A 22961-nucleotide genomic window follows, 5' to 3' on the forward strand; every position below is an offset into this window, starting at 1 on the left:
GACTTTTTAGTTATTTATCTCCAAATAAATCTATTTTTTGTTAATATTGCTTCTTTATTTGCGGTTTGTACGGTTTATAACTACATCTTATAGGATTGCATGTAATGCATGCTCTTCCTTCATTATTGCCCAAACATAAAAGGAGTCGTAATAAACTCCTTAGCCTGCATTAACCAAAGCAAACTGTGACATTTATAATGTTTAGTTTATAATTATCGCGATATGGCGGCCTCCTAACAGAATATCGAGGGTTGGTTGGAGGCCGCATTTTACAGTAAGTATACGCATTAGGCTTATCGTTTTATGTTTAGGTATGCTCTGGCACTTGAAATTTACCCACCTAAATTAATTTAAAGTAAATTTTTTTACAGAGTTAAAAACGTCGCCTTTTTCACAAGCGCCTTTATAATAAACTCCCACCAGCAACTCTATATTAGGAATTTAATTTTTAAAACTATAATTTACATACGTAAATGTATTATATACTAAGCATCATATACATATATAATATGTATATGATGCTTAGTATATAATGGTAAGTCACGAAATAGTTTTCATGAAAGAGACATCATTGAGCAAAATCATAATCAAAAATTCGAGTGGTCAAGCGCCGCGGACGCGTTGATGTCTTTTTTATGTCAGGCGCACTTTCAGAGACTTGTAATTTTTACTTGACTTTTAATTTAAAAGTAAAATACTTATAAATGACCCTTGATTTTCATTTAAAAGTAATATACAAAATATACTTGTACTTATGCAACTTAGTACCATGACTGATACGTAGGTTACAACCTTAGTAAAACATCACACAATCTAGATATCGCATTTAAATCATCGGGTTAACAACTTAAATAAAAAAGGTAATAAAATAGTAGCATCTAGAATAGTGAATACTTCTTCTACATAAAAAGTATTGCTACGCTATAATAGACACCGAAGCAAGCAGTAACGTCTTCAAACAAGTGGACGTTTCTCAATTGGACTCGTATGTAATTATGTAAGTATATTTAGTCCGCGTTGGTGAAAACCATTAAGCAGCGTAAGGTCTCATAACAGGTCCTTATACAAATGACAGCTGTGAAGTTGTTATTGAAGCTTTAGTTTAAATTCCTTTTAAGGTCATCTCTGAAACTTATTTTTTTTTTTTTACTAATTAAAATTTTGAGCATTTGGGCAATCGTATAAAAGATATAATAATAGAGGTCAATGGTCTGAGCTCTAAGTAGCTCTCTCCTATGGCAAAGGAGGCACAACCCTTCGTTATCGGTGGGATACTATTTAGCTGAGGATGAAAATTAATATATGTTGTGTTTTATAGTAACAATTGCATATCAAACGCAAGTGTAGCAGGTGGCGCAGGAGTCGTTGCATCAACTGGGAGGTACAGTTACGTATAATTACAGTACTTACAACTACTGGTAAGTATAACGCAGATGACGCACTCTGTACAAGTGAGAAAAAGGCAATTGAGGAAGTTAAACATTCATCGCTTGACGCTATCATCAGACATTGCCTTTTATAATAATAAAATAAAGTTATCAACATAGTTTATTGCTCTTTGTAGTCGCATCAAACTCAGTAATTACATCGTCATTACCTATAATTTATTATATACCATTTGTTAAGAATATTTTATGACATATTCATAGAAATAAATACATTTAATCTCATATCATATTAGACATCCACAATATGGCCAATAACCAACATTACAACGCTGTTGTTCAATTTGCTCCAGCATGCAACTGATTTGACGACAAGTCCGTCACCGGATGGATGACTGACTTTAGAGGTTCACGATTGACTTTCATCTTCCATCTGTGGTTCGGAGAAGACATCAAACATTCCGTCCAGCTTGTAACACCATTCACGATCATATTAATATAGGGTGGTGGATTTTGCTCATGAGGAAAGCGGTCTGTGCCCAGTGATCGAACATTACAGTAAGTGTAAGTTTCTCGAAACTTGGGTGAAACGTGAAATTTTTATTTTGTTATGAGACCAAGATTTAAACCTTATCCAAATGTAAATGTGCAGTGTCAAAATGCTAATATTTGTTATCCATTTATCCACAAAAATGTTATGTATGTAAGTAGCTAAACCAATGCACCGATCTTGATGAAATTTAGCACATATACAGTACACATACGCTATATAGCTATGAGCTATGTCGGTAACCAAAAATAACTGCGACGAGTCGCAAAGCTTGCAATGGGCAGAGCACGTAGATCGGAAAAACAAGAACTGAGAAGTCGGAGAACGTTGGGGTGCCAAGGTGCCATAACGCAACGCTACTAGCCGCTTGAGCAAGAGCTACAAAACCGTGGAATTTGGAACTCCCTACAAAAGACCTATGTCCAGCATTGGATGTCCACCGGTTGATAAGGTGTGATAGATTTCGATGGGCATAGCAAACTATATCCTGCTACAGAGTAACATACCCGAGCAATTAAAAAAAATCCTATGTCATCCTAGATACGTTTGACGTGTTATGGGGAAGACAACATTTAACATTTCAACTCGGCCCACTACGAGTCTCCCCACAGAATGAGGCTTTGGCTGGGAAAGCGTAGTCCACTACGCTGGCCCAGTGAAGATTGGCAGACTTCACAAAGCAAGTAATATCCTAATTGCTACAATTAAAAACGCTCGTAACTCCGAATAGTTAGAGGTACGTGCCGGGGATTGAACTCGGCCTTGAAAGGGAGGCCAAAATCCTAACCACTAGACTATGAAAAGGTAAGACTATAAAAATGTGATCTTAATGTGAGTGTTGTACCATTGCTTCACAAAATTGTAATTCATGGAACATGTTTGGCACTTTACTTATAATATAAGTAATAAAATAGCTAAGAGTGCGAGTATAGACATCTTTTGAAATACTTGTCTTTATTTGGTAATCCCGTTTTGCGAAAGCTACTTAGATTATTATCATCGTCCGCGTCAGCTACGCCGAGTACTGCAGCTTACAATCTGATTAAACAGAGCCAACAGCAAATGTTTTAGCAACCAGGTCTTCAAAATAGGCATATATAGGTATATAGGTTAGTATGGAAAAATATTTTTTTTATTTTAGCTGCAGTTGTGTGGATTTCCCCAGGTCATATAAAATATAAATAATGAACATATTTTTATTTGTAAACTGCTACTTTAATAACAGCTGGAAAACATCCATACCAAGAAAAATTATTATATAATACCAGGACTTTTTATTATAATATGAGATTGCCTTTATTTATTTTTCTTCATTTATTATTTATGTACCACTTTGTGATTACAAACATAAATATATGAAGTAAATAAAGGAAAGCTTATCTCTATAAGACATCTCTTCAGCCATGTGGATGTGAGCCTTTCTTTCACTTGATATGAAGATTTCACTGATAACTTAATTAAAAGCACTGATAGGTTGAGGGCGCATACTACAATCGTCAATAATACAATCGTCGCTAGCGTTCCGCACCTACAACTCAGCGGTTCGTATGAATTTGAATAAAAAACGTTTCGCTCAAATTGATGGCATCATCATCATCATCATCATATCAACCCATTACCGGCTCGCTACAGGCCACGGGTCTCCTCCCACAGCGAGAAGGGGTTAAGGCCGCAGTCCACCACGCTGGCCCAGTGCTTATTGGTCGTAGTCCACCACGCTGGCCCAGTGCGGATTGACATTTATAAAACTAGGATTTAATTCCGACTCGGAGAAGTAGATCGCTCCATTAGTACGCTCCGTGCTAGAGGATCGTGGATCGGCGCACCCTCGGAACGACTTCTGTTTATTATATGTATATAGTACTCGTAGCCCCGACCTTGGCGACAGCATTAACGGAGTAAACGAGGCATTAGTGCGTGGGGCATGCTCTCCGCAGCCGTTGCGACAGCAGCGCGGCAGCCACGCGACGCGCGCCGCACGCCAAGCCGCGCGTTGGTATTCAAGGAGGCTCCCGGCTTCGCAATACGCTGCGAGGAGATGTCTCTTAAATTCCTAAACAGTATTAGCAATAATAAGATTTCAAAAAACTGCTTTTTTAGAAAACCCATCGGTTACTAGATGGTGCCCGTAGTCCACATTTAGCCCTCACCTTACGTCTCCTGAATAATATGACTCAAAAACGCTTACACCCTAGTAAGTAGTTACATTACTATGAAGATAGGGAAATAAAAAAATAATAGTAATACAAAGACGGAAGTAGAAGTAGTACGAAAGGCGGCCTTAATACTGTTGCTAAACCGCCGAGCAGCCATCTCAGCTCAATATTTCTCTCCCTAATGGAGAAAAGTCCTTAATTGAGCTGAATATAAATTTTATAAAGGTGTCCATTCTTAGTTCAAACGTGTATGCAATAGCATGATCTGCTGCGACTCGTGCCTGTAATCACGCTTAACAGACGGCCCGAGGCGCCCTGGACTACCCGGCGGCACTGTATAACTATAGTTTGAGCCCGGACGAGGCGCGGGCCGACCCGGTGCCGCTTGAACTTACATAACTACTTCAAGATAATTCAAAGAGATCGAGATAATCTGATGTTGAGTTTGGGTGACCGGTGATCTCATCTGCGTGAGCGGTTCTATTCGCATTTGAGATGATATTAATTCCGCGGACATCGCTGGACATGTCTTGTGTTACATTGCGTTATACGAGCATGTTGCATGAGAATATGCATGTTTCTCAATTGTACCAAAAAATCGGAATAATTATAAACATAATGGGTTTGTCCGGTAGGTACTATACATTCAATTGTGAATATATATCCGTATAAGAATGGGGATAAACCCTATTGTTATCGTCACGCGGTTTTTGTCCCAAATTCTACTGCAGCCTTCTCCAAAGTTTAGGGGTTTATGTTAAGTGCCTAATTCGGTGTTGTACTAAAAAGAGAATTTTTGACCTGACTAATCTACTTGATTGGAACGGCAGGAGACTTCAGCCGTGGCTAGACCATCTTACTGACAAAGACGTGGCGCAAAGTGATTAAGCATTCCGGTACATTATCGCATGGAAACCGATTAGGGTATAATATAACTGCCATATCATATATCATAGATAAAAATTAATGTTTTTCATATATACTCAATTTCATATATACAACACTGGGTGTTCATATATACTCCTTAGTATTTAAGAATATTTTTCATAAAATAATTTATCAATCATCTTAGTACCCATAACACAAGCTACGCTTACTTTGGGGCTAGATGGCGATGTGTGTATTGTCGTAGTATATTTATTTATGTATAGTTTAATCTAAATATTAATAAACACAAGTGTTGTCCTAAGCTAATACCCAAAGTGTGTTTACAAACCTGGAATTTTATAGAAATGATAAAAACATGAATAATAGTTAATAACAAAATTGAAAACTGTGAAAGCAATTAAATTAATGAAGTGGTCAAGAATAACAAGCTAGCCTGCAATAAGTGCAGTGAAATAAAAATAAATAATAAGTTGGTCTAGTGAGTAGTGGAGTCATGTTTTTTCTTTGTGGAAATTGTTAGGTACACAAACCTTGACTTAAAATATAAGCGAACATTATTTATAATTTCGGAAAAATACTAGGTCCTGCAACATGCATTATTATTATGTAGAATATTTAGCGTGTTGCAACAGTAGCAAGGTCGCAATAGTTAGCAGTTCTTGTACACTTAATAATCTCGACAATTAGTTGAGCTCAGAAAATAATAATAATCGGTGACTATATTGGAAAGTGCGAATCAAACTGGTGCACTATCAAGTGTCGAGATTGGCCAACGCGCCGCCATCGCCGGGTTGTGTTTCATTTCAATATCTGGATCATTAAAGCATTGCGCGGTACCTACTGGTTAACTTGCGCCCGCCGACCGATTACAAACACCATCCAAATACGACGACTCTATTCGAACTACCAGCAAGTTTCCCAGTGGTGTTTCTATGGTCTGGTCTCCTACGAGAGAGAAAGCTTGTACTCAGCAGTGAGACGTTAATAGGCGGATGATGATGGTATATTAAGATGATCTTAGGAGGATTATGTACTGCGTTCTATTTCAACTCTAAAACATCAGCTAGCTGTAGTTAAAAGGCATCGAAATTGTGAAATATATGTGCGCAGTCAGCATTCAGTCGGCAGGCGTACGCACTCACTACTTCCTGTCATCATCATCAACAAAACCAACCCATTACGGGCCAATACTGCGCATGGGTCTCCGAATGAGTAGGGTGTGGGCCGTAGTCCACTACGCGAGCCAAGTGCGACTCGGTGGTCTTCACACGTCCTTAAGAAGATCATGGAGAAATCTCGGGCACGCAGGTTTTTCTTCACCTTAATGGTAATATGATATTTAAACTACTGAAATAAAACCACACATAATTCCCAAAATTTTTAGTTGCGTGCCGGGGATCGAACTCATTCCTCCCGAAAGGGAAGCCGAACCCTTAACCACTAGGCTATCTCCGTTCATTGGGTTTAATATCGGTAGATATAGTTATTAATACACTACGAAAAAATTACTAGGATGAAATTGGGTACAGTAATGTCAATTTAACTTATGCCTAACCTAATAAATAAACCTATGTATCTAAACCGCATTTTTGCAGTCGGCCTGCAAACATGCATTTTTTATTATACAGAAGATATCAGAAATACGTTAGGGTCAATATAATTCTTAATATTTGTAAAGAAACTGCTCTAGCTCCAGAAAGGAATGATGGAAAAGGTATAGAAAAATTAAAAAACATTTGGTATTGCTTACGTCATGTGGAAAGAACACACGTCGTCGAACTGCTCTAGATACTATTATTCATTTCATATGACCAAAAGTTCTGTTTAAAGTAATAGTTTAACAAAAGTCGTATTAAATATTTAGTAAGTCGTACTTTTCATAATCATCTTTATTCCCCACTGCTGGGCAAAAACCTAGTTTCTCATTGCGGGGATGAAGACATTTGTCGGGTGCATTTATCAAAAAATTTGACATTAAGATGGGCCTATTTACAACACTTGTTTTGTAGCAAGTTTCTTAGACATAAGTAATTATATCACAACTTAATTGATACACATTTATACTTTTTCGAAGTCAAAAAGTTTATTCAAAGCTAGTTATCATATCGGATATGTAATTTAATATCTTAATCGCAACAAACAAGCCTATCAGTTTCGATCGAAACTAATACGCAATGAACAAATAAGCCTACTATATTACTATATTAAGTCTATTTGTATGACGAAATTACCTTTTAATTGTAACTCATTTATTAAATATTGCAATACATAATCGCAACTACGAGTACAGTTTCATATGACATGCCGGTTGCGCACCGCATTATCAAGTGTGTGCGAAAAAACATATTGTAATATGTAAATGAGCCACATCGAGCCAAGTGTCGGCTTTGAATGCTGAATAAATTAATTAGCAACTAACATTAACTATACTAATTGGTTGTTATAAAAACACTGTCTTATAGTAATAGTTCATTACCTCGTCAAGTTTCACGCATTCTTATGTAGAATGTTAGCTGCGGTACTAAGTTTTCTTGAACGTCAATATTTTATGCAATTGTATGATTAATGGGTAATATAATACTTGTTCTATTTACTAAACTGGCACACTATGAATTCTTGCATTAAGTGGTTTGCCGCTTTTGAGATATTTACTTTCCACATCTCTTAAGGTCTTCATCAGAACTTCGCGGAATATAAAGTATTGTGCTTCTCTACCTACGAGTATTAAATAATACGACGTAAGTATCAATTATCATGAACTTTAGCTAGTTGAATAGTAGATCAATAGTAGCCTATGTTACTCTCCGTCCATTGAAGTGATCTTACGTCAAAAAATAATTGAATTGGTTGCTTAGTTAGGTGTAGGCAGGACAAACACTCTCGCATTTCTAATATTAGTAAGGATACTATCGTTGAATTAATGATTTGGAATCAATAAATCACAATATAGATACATTTTTAAGTTAAGCCTCTTTTTTATTAAGAAATAGAAGGCAAAACTGTAACAGCACATAGGTTCTACACCTACATTCATAAGTTATATTTATGTAAATAAATAATTATACTACGACAATACACACATCGCCATCTAGTCCAAAAGTAAGTGTAGTTTGTGTTATGGGTACTAAGATAACTGATGAATAATTTTATGAATAATATACATAAATACTTATAATATATAGATAAACACCCAGGCCGTCGGCCAATCGGCCGTCAAATATATGTATAGGTTACGACACGACAGCGCGACCTAATAATAAAAATACTTTGTTGCCAAATTTGTTAAGATATTAAGTGTCTGAAAGACGGTAAGCAGTAAGTATGATATGAATGTAAGAACGGAATTTTTAGTAATTGGGGAAATTGTAGACATAATGAAGCTCGTAAAGAGCAAGGATGTGTCAGCGATACGACGTTCTTGTCGCAAGCGGAATGTCTACAATGGCGATACAATTACAAAACCTGTTAGCCCACTGGCCTGTCATTTCAAAGCATATCTTTAAAAACCAAATCGAATAATTCTATCATCTGAAAATAATTTCTTGGTAATGGCAATGTTTTGGGTAAATTAAGAATGTTCTATGTCGAGGCACATAATATAAAACAAGTGCGTCAATGTAAAATAAAACGCGCGTTCGTATCTTGGATAGTGAGCCTTAGAGCGTTGTAAAAAGATCCAAGTTACGAGAGAGAGTAATGATAAAATAATTTAAACAAAAGTATAACATGCGCGTGTAGAAGTAATGCTAAACAGCATTTATAATATGTCTATCCGTTCGAGCGTCACTACGACGCTCCGTCGTTGGTCTAAAGATTAGCATGTTCCACTATGTATCTCAAGGTTTTATTCCCGAATCGGGCCCAAAATTGTTAGCTATGGATATTTTAAGTTTTCATTGTCACTGTGTCTTGGAGAGAGCCTGTTAAGCCGCATATCCCGGCCATTATCCATGACCAGCATGTGATATTTGTTTTAAAAAGCCGCGCACATTGGAGCATGACCCAGCATTGTGGCATGAAAAGGCAAAGAATAATTATGAAACAGACAAGCTTTATTGATCAAAATAAAAGTCGGGAGGAAAAGAATACATCAGAGATAACCTGGTATTAAACAATCCAAGTCTAGACAAATACGATACCATAGAACCATGCAGGTATCTCAAGTAGGCCTACTTTATATGTATCTACTTTTGACTCCACCACCGGTTAGGACAGCAGGTTCTACCGAGAAGAGCCGGCGAGAAGCTCAGCAGTTCTTTTCCAACATTAACATTTACAATAATTCTTTTTTTTTTGGGGAGATGAGAGCGAAGCTGTAATAAATGTGTTTTTACACATTTTTTTAATGTATGCTTGGTAAGTCCAGAATAACCTTAGGAATCACGTTTTAAAGCGTGTACTGTTCTGCATCTTTCAGATATCAATAATTTATGTACGATGTAAGTACGGTGGTAAGACGATTGTTAATATCAGCTTTTAGTTTATATAGGCTAATATTTTGTGCCCGTAATGTACATTGTACATGCCGTTGTCGCATCTAGCGTAAACCACAGTAATGTCGATAATAGTAAGCGCGGGTGGTTTGCGCAAGGGCCGGGCCGCGCCCCTTATATACCTGCGGAGACAACCAGCAGGCACCAGTCAACTGTCCACTGTCTCCTAAACAAGCACCAAATATCTCAATCACAATGAAAACCTTCGTAAGTACATTCCATCCTAATAGTTAAACTACGATCCATCCCTCATTCATTTCTGGCTGTAAATAAGCATAATTATTGAGAATCATATTTACACTAACTGAGCTTAAGAGATTCGCCTCAAAACGATTTTATTCAATCAGCAGGAAGAGTTGGTATAATAAAAAGCTGGAAGCATTAAATCTAACAATAAGATACAACACTTAAGCTGTTCTTCTTGATCTTCTTTGCAAGTTCTTTACGCCTATCGTTTTATTCCTTATGTCCGACGCAATTCGGTTAGCTCAGCCCAACACTCAGCTGAGGCTTTCTCACAGGGTTGACGACGTCGTAGTACCACCGGGATAGGAAATCTGAATAAGTTGCATTTCGACATCATCATTATTGTCCTTAGCCTATTATCATCCCACTACTCATAGGTCCCCTTACAGAAGAAAAGGATTGAGCCTGCACGCACTACGCTGCACTACTGCTAGATGTGTAATGTGCTGCTTCAGGTATCCATAAAATATATTCTACTACCTATTGCTCTTTTATTACGGTTTTTTCGTGGGAAACGGTAGGTTTCGCAAGGATAAAAAGTAGCCTATTTTAATCTCCGTCCTTTAAAATAACTCGTGAATGAAGGACCAATGAATTAACATTCAGGCATACTGCATTCGCATTTTTAATATTAGTTAAGGTGAACTTAATGAGTCTAATTAGATTTTTTCGCTTCAATGGATAACTAATCATATTTTATGTCTCAATTGATTCTAGTCTCAACTACTAACTAGTTTAGGTGGTACACACCTATAACCTATTCTATCAAAAAGTATACTTCTTTATTATATACTGCATATGTATGAGGTACAGCAGAGTTTCCTTTCTTGGTACAATCTTCTTACTACCGGTGGTAGAGCTTGAAAAAGTCTTCAGTGAATAGACTTCACTTCACAGTTACTTTTAAGTTCATTGCATTTACTACGTTATTTAATTCCAAAAGAATGTAAAAACAGCTGTCTACTTAAAATGAAATTGTCCGAAGAAATTAATAGAGCAAGTAATAGCTTCCGAATCACGAATAGAGTTAGCTGAACTTCAGTTAACATAACCGATAAATCAGTTTCGCAAAAGTAGCTGTCTGCATTGTTAAATTAATGTAACATATCTCGAGAGGAGTTAAGTGTCCAATTGTGAGATATCAATTCGGTTTAGAAGGTGTTATGTATGCAGTGCAGGATTTGCTTACAAAAACACGCAGAATAGAACGCAATATCTCAATGGTATGAGGAATGGAAAGAAGGTGGAAATATAAAATTTGGTAACCACTATTACACTTATAATTGAGAAAAATATTTTTTGACATTTGATATTATTTTGTCTACACATGAATACAAAAAATACCTACAATAATCGGAATAATGAAACCTGCTTTATACTTTTTGTAAATATGCCTAAAATATCTAAAATCTAGTTTTATGTGAAATTTATGAAAGAATCGTTTTCAAACTAATTTTCATAAATTTCACATAAAAATAGATTTTAACAAATGACTCGAAAGTTTATTATCAGTTGTTTACATTTTTTTTATTTACTTGCCAGCTTACTTGTCTTTTTTCGTCGGCATTTTTATAAATTGATTTTCAATTACTGTAAATTGTGTCTCATTTTCATAATTTATTATTCGCCTTACAAAAGTATGATGGTTAGTTTAGTATGTTTAAAAAGCAGTGAAATGCCCAAGTATTGTGGAATTAGCCATTACATTAGGTATATTGTAAATACTTTGTGGTGCCGGTATTTACTCTCGTAATAGTACATAATAAACTTGTGTTCAAGCGATGATAGCCCAGTGGTTAGGACTTCCTTCTCCCTCTAGGAGGCTGAGTTCAATCCCTGCACGCACGCGCCTCCCACTTTTCAAAGTTATCTATCTGTGTTTTTAACGTGAGAAATTAAAATATTACTTGCTTTGAAGGTGAAGGAAAACACCGCGAGGTAACCTGCATGCCTTAGAGTTCTCAATAATGTTGCAGAAGGCGTGTGAAGTATACTAATCCGCACTTGGCCCGCGTGGTGGACTACGGTCTGAACCCTGTCGTTCTGAGAGGAGACCCGTGTCCTGTAGTGGGCCGGTGATGGGCTGGTCATTGAAATTAAATTGTGCGTTCTTTCAGGTGTGCGTAGTTATTCTTGCGGCGGTTGCCTTGGCGGCTCCCGAGGGCGCGCGGGACAAGCGCGGCTTCCTGCACGGCGGCTGGAGCTCCGGGCTGGGCCACAGCTCGCTGGAGCTGGGCCACGGCTCGCTGGGCCACGCGCCGGTGCTGGAGTCTTACTCCGCGCCTGCGCACATCGTGTCGGTCAACAAGATCGTTCATGTGCCCAAGGTGAAGCCGAGCTACCTTTTATGGTCCTAGTTAATAAACTCAACATCTTCTTTTTGCACTTACCCGACGATATGTGGATGCGTATCGGATTTGCCATATCTCTTACGACCGATTGCTTGTCTAACGTTGTCACTTGTCGGGAATAGTTTTTTTGGTGGAATAGCCGCCAACTTTCGGTTCAGAGGGTAAAAACAGGTCTCAATGTCATTTTAATCTGAAAGTCAGGCAGTCTCTCTGAGCATCCTTAAGATATCAATTCAGATCCTTTAGGAGTAGCTTATCTTCGCACACTCATAATAACTAGAAAGCCCGTCCGCTATAGTAATTTGTAAATCATAGAAATTCATGTTTAAAAAAATTAAATTGTTATGTAAAACTCGCTTAACTCTAAGCATAAAACAAGGTTGATTGGTTGCTAGGATAGGTCGTGAAAGCAAAAACCCAAATTACAATATTATAATATTCATGTATCGTTTCAGGTGGTGGAATTCAAGAAAATCGTATCAGTCCCCAAAGTAGTGTCAGTCCCCCAGATCGTCAAGGTGTCTAAGATTGTGGAGTCGCCGCACTACTCCTCGGGGTACTCCTCCGGCTGGTGGTGAAAACCAGAACTTTTTAGGCTTATTATAATTCGTACTATCCACCTTCCTTGATTAATAGCTGCAACGCACGAGAGGAACATATTTTGTCCACTGAAAACGTAAAATAAGTTAACCGAATTTTCATGTAAGGAGTGCATTATTTCACGCACATACAGATTCGTAATCGTCCTAAGGTATAATAGCCATTATCGCTAATTATTGCGTAAACAACTGGCGGCTACTGCATAACCAACCATACAGGATTTAATCGAATCTCTATTCGCGCAAATTATAGCAATTTCGAAATTTCGTAAAGTCAGCCTCACTTGTTTCAAGAAATATATACAGATTAACTCTTTGTTGCGAGTCGGTCATCTGTAGAGATAATGCGATAAATATTAAACATTTGTAGAATATAAGTTATAACGGATGTCTATCTATTCTTGTGCCAATTGAATTTCTTGTACCTTATTATTAAAGAAGCGTCGCAGTCTGAGGCTTTAATGCAACCAAAATTAATTTTAAGTTAATAAATATTTTTATAAACAAACATTTTTAATTGTACCACATCCCATCGTCCTCTGTATAAAACTTAATAAACAGTACCGGTTATTACTGTACTGTCAGAGCAAATGTTCTAATTAAGCTAAAAAGACTGATAATTAAAAACCTTTTTAATAGAAACGTAGCAATCTCCAGTTATAAAAATAAGTGTTGCACTATCGTACTTTAAAACATACGGATATTCAATGTCGTATTCTTTTCATGTTTCCGACAACGTTCAGTGATCTACTTAGGGAGAGTGGCTCAATATCGCATCACTGACTTAAGCTGAAGACAGACAAGACGAGTAGCCGCGTCGCATCGCGGCTACAGCCGTCATATAGTATCAAGTCTTATTTGAATTTAAATGAGAGAGATATAAATGGATATATATATAATAATGTTTATAATACTCCCTTCAATGGGTAGTTGAAATAAAGACGATATTGCGTTTCTGTGAAAATACAAGAAACAACATTTAAAGCCCTTACTTCAGGTCTTTAAAATCAAAATAATTTCTTCTTAAACATCCTTTTCTTTCCCGTTTTCTGAAAGTCACCAATGTTTTTACAGTGATAAGTGCCATATCACTGTAAAAACATTGGTGACTTTCAGAAAAGGTTCGATATATGAACTTATATATATGTATTTCATAATGTATGTAATTGTTCATTCATTGATACAAACTGGAGAAAGTTTTGTTATGTGGTAGAGATTTGATTCCGTTTTGCTGCGTCCGGTATCAACTTCATAAATTGAGTTAGAAATCTTCTTCAGAATTTTGTACGGTCCAATCCTCAATTCATCTATTTTCTTTCTATTTAATCGGTTCCCGTTTTCCACATAGACTCTGTCTCCACTTCAAATTTATATTCTTCCCTGTGAATGTCAAATTTTTTTTTATTATAGTTGTGAGATTTTTTTGTGAAAAGGTTCGATATATGAACTTGAGAAAAGAGTTCTTTACATATATATATATATATATATATATATATATATTATAGTTATATATTTGTGTATTGTGTAAATCTTATTTATTGTGCCACCTACCTCTTTTATTTCTATGTTTTTCCCTTTCACACCTTTGGTTGGCTGGAAGAAATCGCTATGTAACGATAAGGCCACAAAATTGTACTCCCATGCTCTATGTTTATATAAATAAATAAATAAATAAATATACTACGACAATACACACATCGCCATCTAGCCCCAAAGTAAGCGTAGCTTGTGTTATGGGTACTAAGATGACTGATGAATATTTTTATGAATAATATACATGAATACTTATAATACAGATAAACACCCAGACACTGAAAAACATTTATGTTCATCACACAAACATTTTCCAGTTGTGGGAATCGAACCCACGGCCTTGGACTCAGAAAGCAGGGTCGGGTTATTTTCTTTGGCGTACAATAAAAGTGTATTCATTAATTCATTCAGTCATAAACCCTATTACCTATGCAAGGATTAGATTAACCTATCTTGATGTAGTTTGATAAAAATGTATCATGGAGACGGACGTAGCATACTTTTTAGCGTGGGAAATCAAACAAGTATTAGGCAACGACTAGTCTATGATAAATAATACAAAAAAACTCGATAGATCGCATCGCTTCAGTCGCTTTTTCTAATAAATATTTGCAGTTTTGCTGCGGCGCCGGGCGCTGTCTGTGATTATCTTTACTGTTATACTGCTGTCGGCGTTCACCAAGGTACTGAAATATAAGTCGCCGCGAACCATCCGTCATGTGACGATTGTGCAACTCCGATGAACTTTATTACCCTTCTAGCAATGACCCACTTGCTAGCGTCGCGTCGTTCCCAATAACAAAACGCCCACATTTGCTTCCGGAAATCATTTGACCTCCCATGCTTATTATTGAACCAAGCGATTTATAATATTCTCAAGTTTGATATTATTCTTATGAATATATTAATAAATACTTCATAACAAAGATCAATGTCAGAAACAAACAAACTTTTAAAAAATAATACTATTTTAAAAATTAAACGAACGGCAACATAACTAATCTCACTTATTCTGTTTTAAACAAGTTAATAATACAAACAATTAAACTTTTATAAAACTACCCTATGAATAAGAGTACATTACCTATGGGTCTCCCCTAAGACGTCGATGCCTATCACAGCTAGCGAAGTAATAACTTGTATCTTAGCAAATCACTTTAAAGTCTGCTTTAGAAAAAATTTTAACCAGTTAGGTATTGATACTCTTTTTTTAATTCCACTACAAGTTAGCTCATTACTGTTATCTCAACTGATAGTAAGTGATAATGCAGTCTAAGATGGGAACGGGCTAACCTGTTTAATATGACCGGTTTATTAAACTCATATACTTAATCAATTTCAACGCAACTTCGTACCGGAACGGTAAATCGTTCGGCGGCACGTCTTTGTTTTAAGGGTACCACCTTAAAACAAAGACGTGCCGTCGAACCAAACCAAACAAGTTACCAAACTAGCCACTGCCGAAGTCTCCTACTAGACCGGACAAAATTCAGATATTATAAATTCCCAAATCCTCTGTCGGGGAGCGAGCCCCACTTAAAAACACAGCGCTCGCCGCTGCGCTAGGGAGGTCGTCAAAGAACTATTGAAACCGGAGTCCTGTTAAGATTTATTTATTTATTTATGATTAAGATAAAGATACCAGACCGACAGGAAGAACCGGTCTATACTAAGGACAGTTGTAGGTACGAGAACAGGACACTGCTCACTAAACAAACACCTTTCCATTTTAGCTATAACCGATAGTCCTCTCTGCATGCATGGAGGCAGATGAAACATCGAATAACTTAAATTCTAAAAATTCTAAATTTACTTATTTCAAGTAGGCCCAGAAACGTCAAGTCAGTCTGTTTGTAGTGACTCTAACAATGTACGACTCTAATGATAATGCAATTCACTGGGGTAACAGAACAACGCGCAGCACACCTTGGCTTCTCAGCAACACTCCATGAAGCATTCCGCGACCTGGGCGGCCTGCTAAGTTTCTCGAGTGAGCCCGGCCGGCTGGACAGATCCTGCGGGGAACCGCATCAGCGGCCACACGTACAACGGACGGTTCCGACAAACTAAGTTCGGAGACAGGTCCATGAAGAAAAGAAAGATAACTTTATTTCGGCATCACTTTCCATGAACACAAGCCAAGCATTAAACAGCGTGATAATGAGTGGGTCTGTAGATGAATGTGATGGCTGCGCCGTCCGCGCGTGGCGCACGCAGCGGGAAGCGGCGCCGCGCCCTCAGCCGTGACTAACTATGCTCATGAAATTGACTGCGCGCCGGAGCCGGCGGCCTTCTCTTGTGCTGGAACGATGCATAAAACACCCGGGTATCTATAGCTGGCCATTTCATATCTTTGATTACACGGAATTGATAACTATTTAGTGTATTAATGTAAATAACATGAAATTTTACATACCTTTCGCCTGACTTGCTCTATTGAAAGTATTTCTATTATTTTTCACTGTGCTGTGCAATAATAATGTACCTGTAAAATAGTCTTGCAATGTGCTGTGCAGTAAAGCTTGAAACAGTATAGCTTTTAGTGACAGATCTCATCGAAGGAATACCGCCATATTGGATAGAAGCGTATCCCAGTCAGCAGCAGTACGGCATTCAAAAATACCGTGCGGTATGCCCTGCTCAAAAAGCAAATCCGCTCTGGGTAGTGTCCAGTTGTTTCACTCCAGGCTTTCGCGCCGCTGGTGCTCAGGCACTCACCGCGTACAGTAATGCGGATTCCACTACCGCGGAGCATGGTTTCTGGATGGGAGCCCCAACTGATTTAAGCCGCTCTCGACAGCTGCTCGTAAATATCGAATTTGTTTTAACATGTACTGGCTATGTGTGAGTTGAATGCTGACATCCAACTCACACATAGCCAGTACATGATATTATATTCCTGAGAATATGAATATATTCCTGAGAATTTGGGGATAGTGTGGTCAAGTTTTTGATTTCTTTGGCCATTTATGGCTAACCCTCCTATGCTCAGGAGTGGGTTTTCGTATTGTAATAACTTTCTCGTAATCACCATCGCGTTCGTCTTGTGTTGTGCAAAATTAAGTTTGCTACGAACATTCCACTACTAGACAAAAGCAAGGGAGAACAATGAGAAGGGTAAACCCTTCTCATTGTTGGTCAAGGGCGGAGTTGCCGTCAAGCAGCATTATTGCAATGGTAAGTAAATTATATAATCAAGTAAATATTGAAATATGAGTAAATAAAGCAAGTAAGTAAATAATATAAAAAAAATTAGCAAGCAAATTTAAATTATTTTATTTTATTGTGCAGGAAAACTTATAGCTAATAACAGAAACTAAAAAATTAAAATATATATTTAGGTTACTTTGCCGAAATCCATGATATATTATGAAAATTAAGCTTCATTTGCTATATAATATATAATATATTATAAATTGTAATTTATATTACAATTTATAATTTACCATACAGATTCTGCTGCTTTTAGCGGAGTATAGCAAATAAAGCTTAATTTTCATAATGACTACCGCCACACTTATTTCTGCCAAGCAGACTGCTCTTTCAAATTATACACAGTAATTTTGGTATCCCAAATATCCAACACGTCCTGGTCGTCTCTCAGACTATAATTACAGAATACCGACGCAAGCACAAATCAGGTACTGCCCAAGCGGAAACAATGATAAATAAATGTATATCAATTTAATTAAACAATTACACAGGCTCTACAAATTTGTAGAGCTTTTAGTGGCAGAGCTCGTCGGCGGTAGTAGTATCGCCATGCTTATTTCTGTCACTAAGCAGCAATGTTCCGGTCTGAAGGGCGTGGTCCCCGGTCTAATCACAGCCACATGAGGCTTAACACTTACGCCTAAAATTAATGGACACAGGGCGACATGTTGCAAGACTAGGAGCTAGCAGCTAGTTTTATAGCCAATGGTTTCAACTAACAATCAGTTAGGCAATCTTACATCTATTATTAATATAAAAAAACAATCAAGAAGCAGATCGGCTTTCATAGAAGAGTCCATACACAACGTTCGTAACCACAATTTTCTGGAGTTCGCGTATTCTTCGTCCCCAAAAACGGATGACCTTTTCTGTTCACAGATCTAACCGTTCGCCGGCTCGATGTCGTCTATATTTTTCAGATCCAGACTTCCAAAAACGACGCTACAGCTCAGAATAGCAGTGCCACCGTTGACAGCAGTCTAAAGCTATTTATGTTACCCTCGCAGTTTATAAGTATATTCAAGAAGTTTTGACATGTATGCTAGAACAAAAATATGCAGTAGGACTTCTATTAGATATGACAAAGGCCTACGACAAAGTCTCACTTAACTTATTATTGCAAAAAATATACAATTCGGGTATAAGAGGGAAAATATTTTTATGGCTTAAATCGTATCTTCATAATAGAACCCAGTATGTTCAAATACAACACTACGATAAATCTACACAGGAAATATATACATTCGACTCAAATATACGTACTAGCAATACCACAAGGCAGCGTGCTCGGATGTATAGTTTTCCTGCTGTACATAAACGAGCTACCCAAAGAGTTAAGCTCTGAATGTAGAATCGTAATGTTGCGGACGATGTCTCACTACTTACAAAATGCCGAAATTATAGTGAATGTGAAACCCAAATAACGGCGAACCTTCAAAATGTAGGAAACTGGCTTAAAACCCATAACTTAGAAATGAATATCAAAAAAACTAAAATAATACAATTCAGACCGCACCAAAAACCGCCACTTGACCCACCCATTAATAAAACAAATAAAAATCGACGAATTCATGTTGCTAGGATTAACCATTGACACCCACCTAAATTGGAAGCAACATATACAAAACATCAGAGCAAAGCTCTCGCGTTTTATTTATGCCCTCAGCATTCTTAAGGATAATACTAACTACAAAACGGCATTATCTGCGTACTATGCATATGCTTATTCCTGGCTTAGGTACGGAATTATCCTCTGGGGACAAAGTACTGACGTAGAAGACCTAAAAAATGTATACGAGTTTTGGTAAACATTAGGCAGCGCGACAGTTGTAAACCGCACTTCATAGGGAAAAAGATACTAACTCTAACCTCCATCTACATACTGGAGACCGCCCTATTTGTACGGAAATACAAGCACTTATATAAAAACATGACAAGCGCCCGCCATAAAACCAAGCTTGCACTTCCTTGGTATAAACTTAAAATAGTTGGTCGAAGTAGTCCATATTTCAGATCTATCATAATTTCTAATAAAAAACCGAATATCATTAGGGAAGAAAACAATGACATCCATTTTAAGAGGAAAATCAAAGAATGGTTATTACAAAAATGTTTCTACAATATCCATGAGTTTCTAACTTTATAGACCTCAAAATCACGACATGCATTATCTTATCGGGTGTATATTTTAAATGTAGATAATAGGAAATAATAAATGTATACTAATACTATGTCATATAATATTAAATAATCGTCTTATTGCTTCTTGATTCATCAATATTTGTTGAAATAAATTTTTATTAATACATAACTATAACCTAAAATAAACTATTTAAAAACTAAATAAAATCTAAAACGTCCTCGAAACCACCGCAGCGAGGCACAGTTCCCAAGATGCTGGCAGCATTGCCCCTCTGGATGGCCAAACTAATTCGTTGGCCAAGGTAACTGCCCGCTCTAGGATCACCGGTAGACTCGATAACCCTTTTCGATAATTCTTTGAAAAGGGCTCTTGCCTCCGGACCCCACGGTCTTATTTATTATTTCTTCTTATTCGTCTTATTTCAATTTATTTTCATAACATACCACAGTAATTTTTAACATAATTTTATGACAAAACAATTGGCTGAGCAATTATTTAATATTAAAATAGATTTATTAACCTGACGATCTTTAATAGTAACTAATTATTCTGACACCTAATAATATTTCTACTAACACTAATTAGAATCCTGATATCGTGTATTTGTAATAGTTATAAGGGTCAAACTTTTTGTTATTGCTATGCCCTGACAGGGCTTCATGACTATGTGAAGGCATGGATGCAAAATAAATAAATAAATGTTTCCCATGCCAGGCTATGGGAACGCTGAATTTGTCAACTGGTATAGCTGACGGAAGCGCACCTAGCCTACAAAGCAGGGAACTGAATATGAGCATTCTATTTGAGCATCTTCTTAAGCTTGCTATTAATCCAGGTGTAGAAATGTTTGTACGGTATAGTTGTAATAAGTAAGTGTATATAATTCTCAATGATTAGTACGTAAACTTGATGTAAGCCAGATTGAAAAAGTGTTTTATTAAATTTTTTTCAGCGTCACTCAGTGGCTGGTGGAGAGTGCTATAAGGATCTCTACATGATCAAAAATAAAGAGATCCGTGCAAGAACTAGATGTGCCGGCATAGCTCAACGAAACGGCAATAGGCAGGGCACATAACTCGGAGAACCGATGAATGTTAAGATCCCAGGGTGCAGGAATAGCGATCCGCACCGGTAAACGTCTACCCCCAACGAGGTTTATCGGCGACATCAAATAAATTGCTGGGAACTGCTGTAAACCCGACACACTAGACCGTGGATTTTGGATGTCCTTACCAGACCATAAAATACCAGCAGTGGACCTCAAAACTTCGAAAACTTAGAACTTTCAATATTTCAAGCTCCCTTAGGAGACCTACCCTCTTAAATTTTAACCTTCAACTTCAATAAAAAGAAGCTTACTTGACTTCCTGTTTAGTCATATACCTGCCTATTGAAGTTTCGTTAAAATCGATTTTAAAGATTATCCCTTTCAAAGAAACTGTAGACTGCCTGTGAAGTTTAAGTTAAATTTCCACGTTTACATAACAGTGAGTTTATAATAATATGATCGGAAATGTCATGCACTAGTAATTGATAACGCTGAAAGGAAAGGAAGGAACTATGTAATAATTAAGTGAGCGCGTTTTCAGTAAAAGGCGATTTGCATGAAAGCGACCGCGGCCGGCAAATAGGCCTGCGGGACGCTCAGTCGCCCAGCACCCGCCAGCGCGAGCGCCCACCCGCCATGGACTACCTGGTGAGTGCAGTGCGGAGCAGGAGCGACAAGTTCTAACACTCGGCTCTGACTCGTTTCATAAATGATTTTTCTATTATTGTGTGGCTATTATTACTAAAACTAAGAGGGTTCCAAATGAGCCTTACTCTAAGAATCTAGCAGTTTGTTTAGGCGTGTTTTTTTTTGTTATTACCATCTCACACAATGTACAATGTTATCATTGCAACTGTACGAATGTAATTATAGCATATCAAAAATTTATACCCAAGTGTTTTTATCGTTTATGTTATACCAATAATATACATTTTTTCTGCATACCTACCCTAATTATTATAGTTAATCACCTTGAAAGTGTGCCTATTGGAAAGCTATCATTTTATAAATTAGATAATGATTGTTTCTTAAATTACCTTTAGATACCTATTTGTAGTAGCGGTGATAGCCTAGTGGACTTGAGCGTTACTTTTGGGGGGCTGAGTTCGAATCCCGGCACGCAGCTCTAATTTTTCGATGCTAAGTTGGTTTTATGCAAATAAATATCACTTGCTTTAACGGTGAAGGAAAACATCGTGAGGAAATCTTCAAACCTGAGAGTTCTCCAAAATTTTCTCAAAAGCGAATGTGGAGAAAAAGATATTAATAGCATTCGAATGATACGGAATATTAAAATTTAATTAAATAAAAGATTATTTATTGAGCTATAATGCATTGCTTTCAGATCTCACTCCTAGTGCTGCTGCCATGCGCGCGCGCGGGCTCGCCCGGCGCAGTCGGACAGCTGATACCCTTCCGCAGGAACGCCTACACGGTGTACGCCGCCGACGGCTCCAGCGAGGAGTACGAGCCCTACGCCGTGGCCGCGCTGCCGCTGCACGCGCCCGTGCCCGTGCTGCAGCTGCTGTCCTCCGCGCCGGCGCCCCGGCCGCGCGCGCGCCGCCCCGCGCGTCGCCCGCGCCCCGAGCCCGACCTGTACGCCTACGACACCGCGCACGTGGAGCACGCCTACGAGCCTGTGCGGTACGAGTCCGTGGGCTACGAACCAGTGCGGTATGAGTCCGTGGGCTACGAGCCCGTGCGGCACGAGTCCGTGCGGCACGAGTCCGTGCGGCACGAGTCCGTGGGCTACGAGCCCGTGCGACACGAGTCCGTGGGCTACGAACGTGTCTACCCCGAGCGGGACGCACCACCCAAACACAGCAAAGCTCGCGATCCGTACGAGGACGAGGCCTCTTCGCTGGTAGTATACGCTCGCCCCAACAAACATGGCGGCTTCTCCTACCGGAAGCCCACCGCGGTAACACCGGCTCCGCGCCAGCGGGAACCTCAAGAACCTGTCATCATTAGAATTCATAAATATAAAGTCATTCATTAAGGCTACCAGCGACGAGTGTTAAAAAATTGTGATGCGTATATTTATGTCTTTTAGGTTAAAGTTTTATAGGTTACATATTATTTGATCTTAAAACGAGACATTAAAAAGGCTTATTTATAATCCCGACTCAAAACATATATTATTAAAGGTGTCTTAGATCGCACGGCGCACACTGTTATAGGTATTATCGTTTCTAAATTGGCACCCCGACACCACTTAATTTATAACAAATATACAAAGTAGATAAAATAAATTAAATAAAAGAGTAAGTGCTATGAAATAAATAAGTAACTAAGAGTTTTTAATTCCGGTACCAATACTTATACAATTACAGAAATAAAGAAAAAGCTTTTATAA

The 22961-nt window shown here is 37.9% G+C and overlaps 1 protein-coding gene across 1 annotated transcript; it reads left to right on the forward strand.

The window, feature by feature from the left end:
* The first annotated feature begins 9127 nt into the window (after positions 1-9127).
* LOC120631810 lies at positions 9128-12647 on the forward strand. The gene is made up of 3 exons (XM_039901491.1): positions 9128-9133; positions 11836-12045; positions 12525-12647. Exons 1-3 carry the CDS (start codon positions 9128-9130, stop codon positions 12645-12647), a joined length of 339 nt encoding a protein of 112 aa, XP_039757425.1.
* Positions 12648-22961: the final 10314 nt, after the last annotated feature.

This window comes from Pararge aegeria, chromosome 18 (genome assembly GCF_905163445.1).
Source record: "Pararge aegeria chromosome 18, ilParAegt1.1, whole genome shotgun sequence".
Classification (NCBI taxonomy): domain Eukaryota; kingdom Metazoa; phylum Arthropoda; class Insecta; order Lepidoptera; family Nymphalidae; genus Pararge; species Pararge aegeria.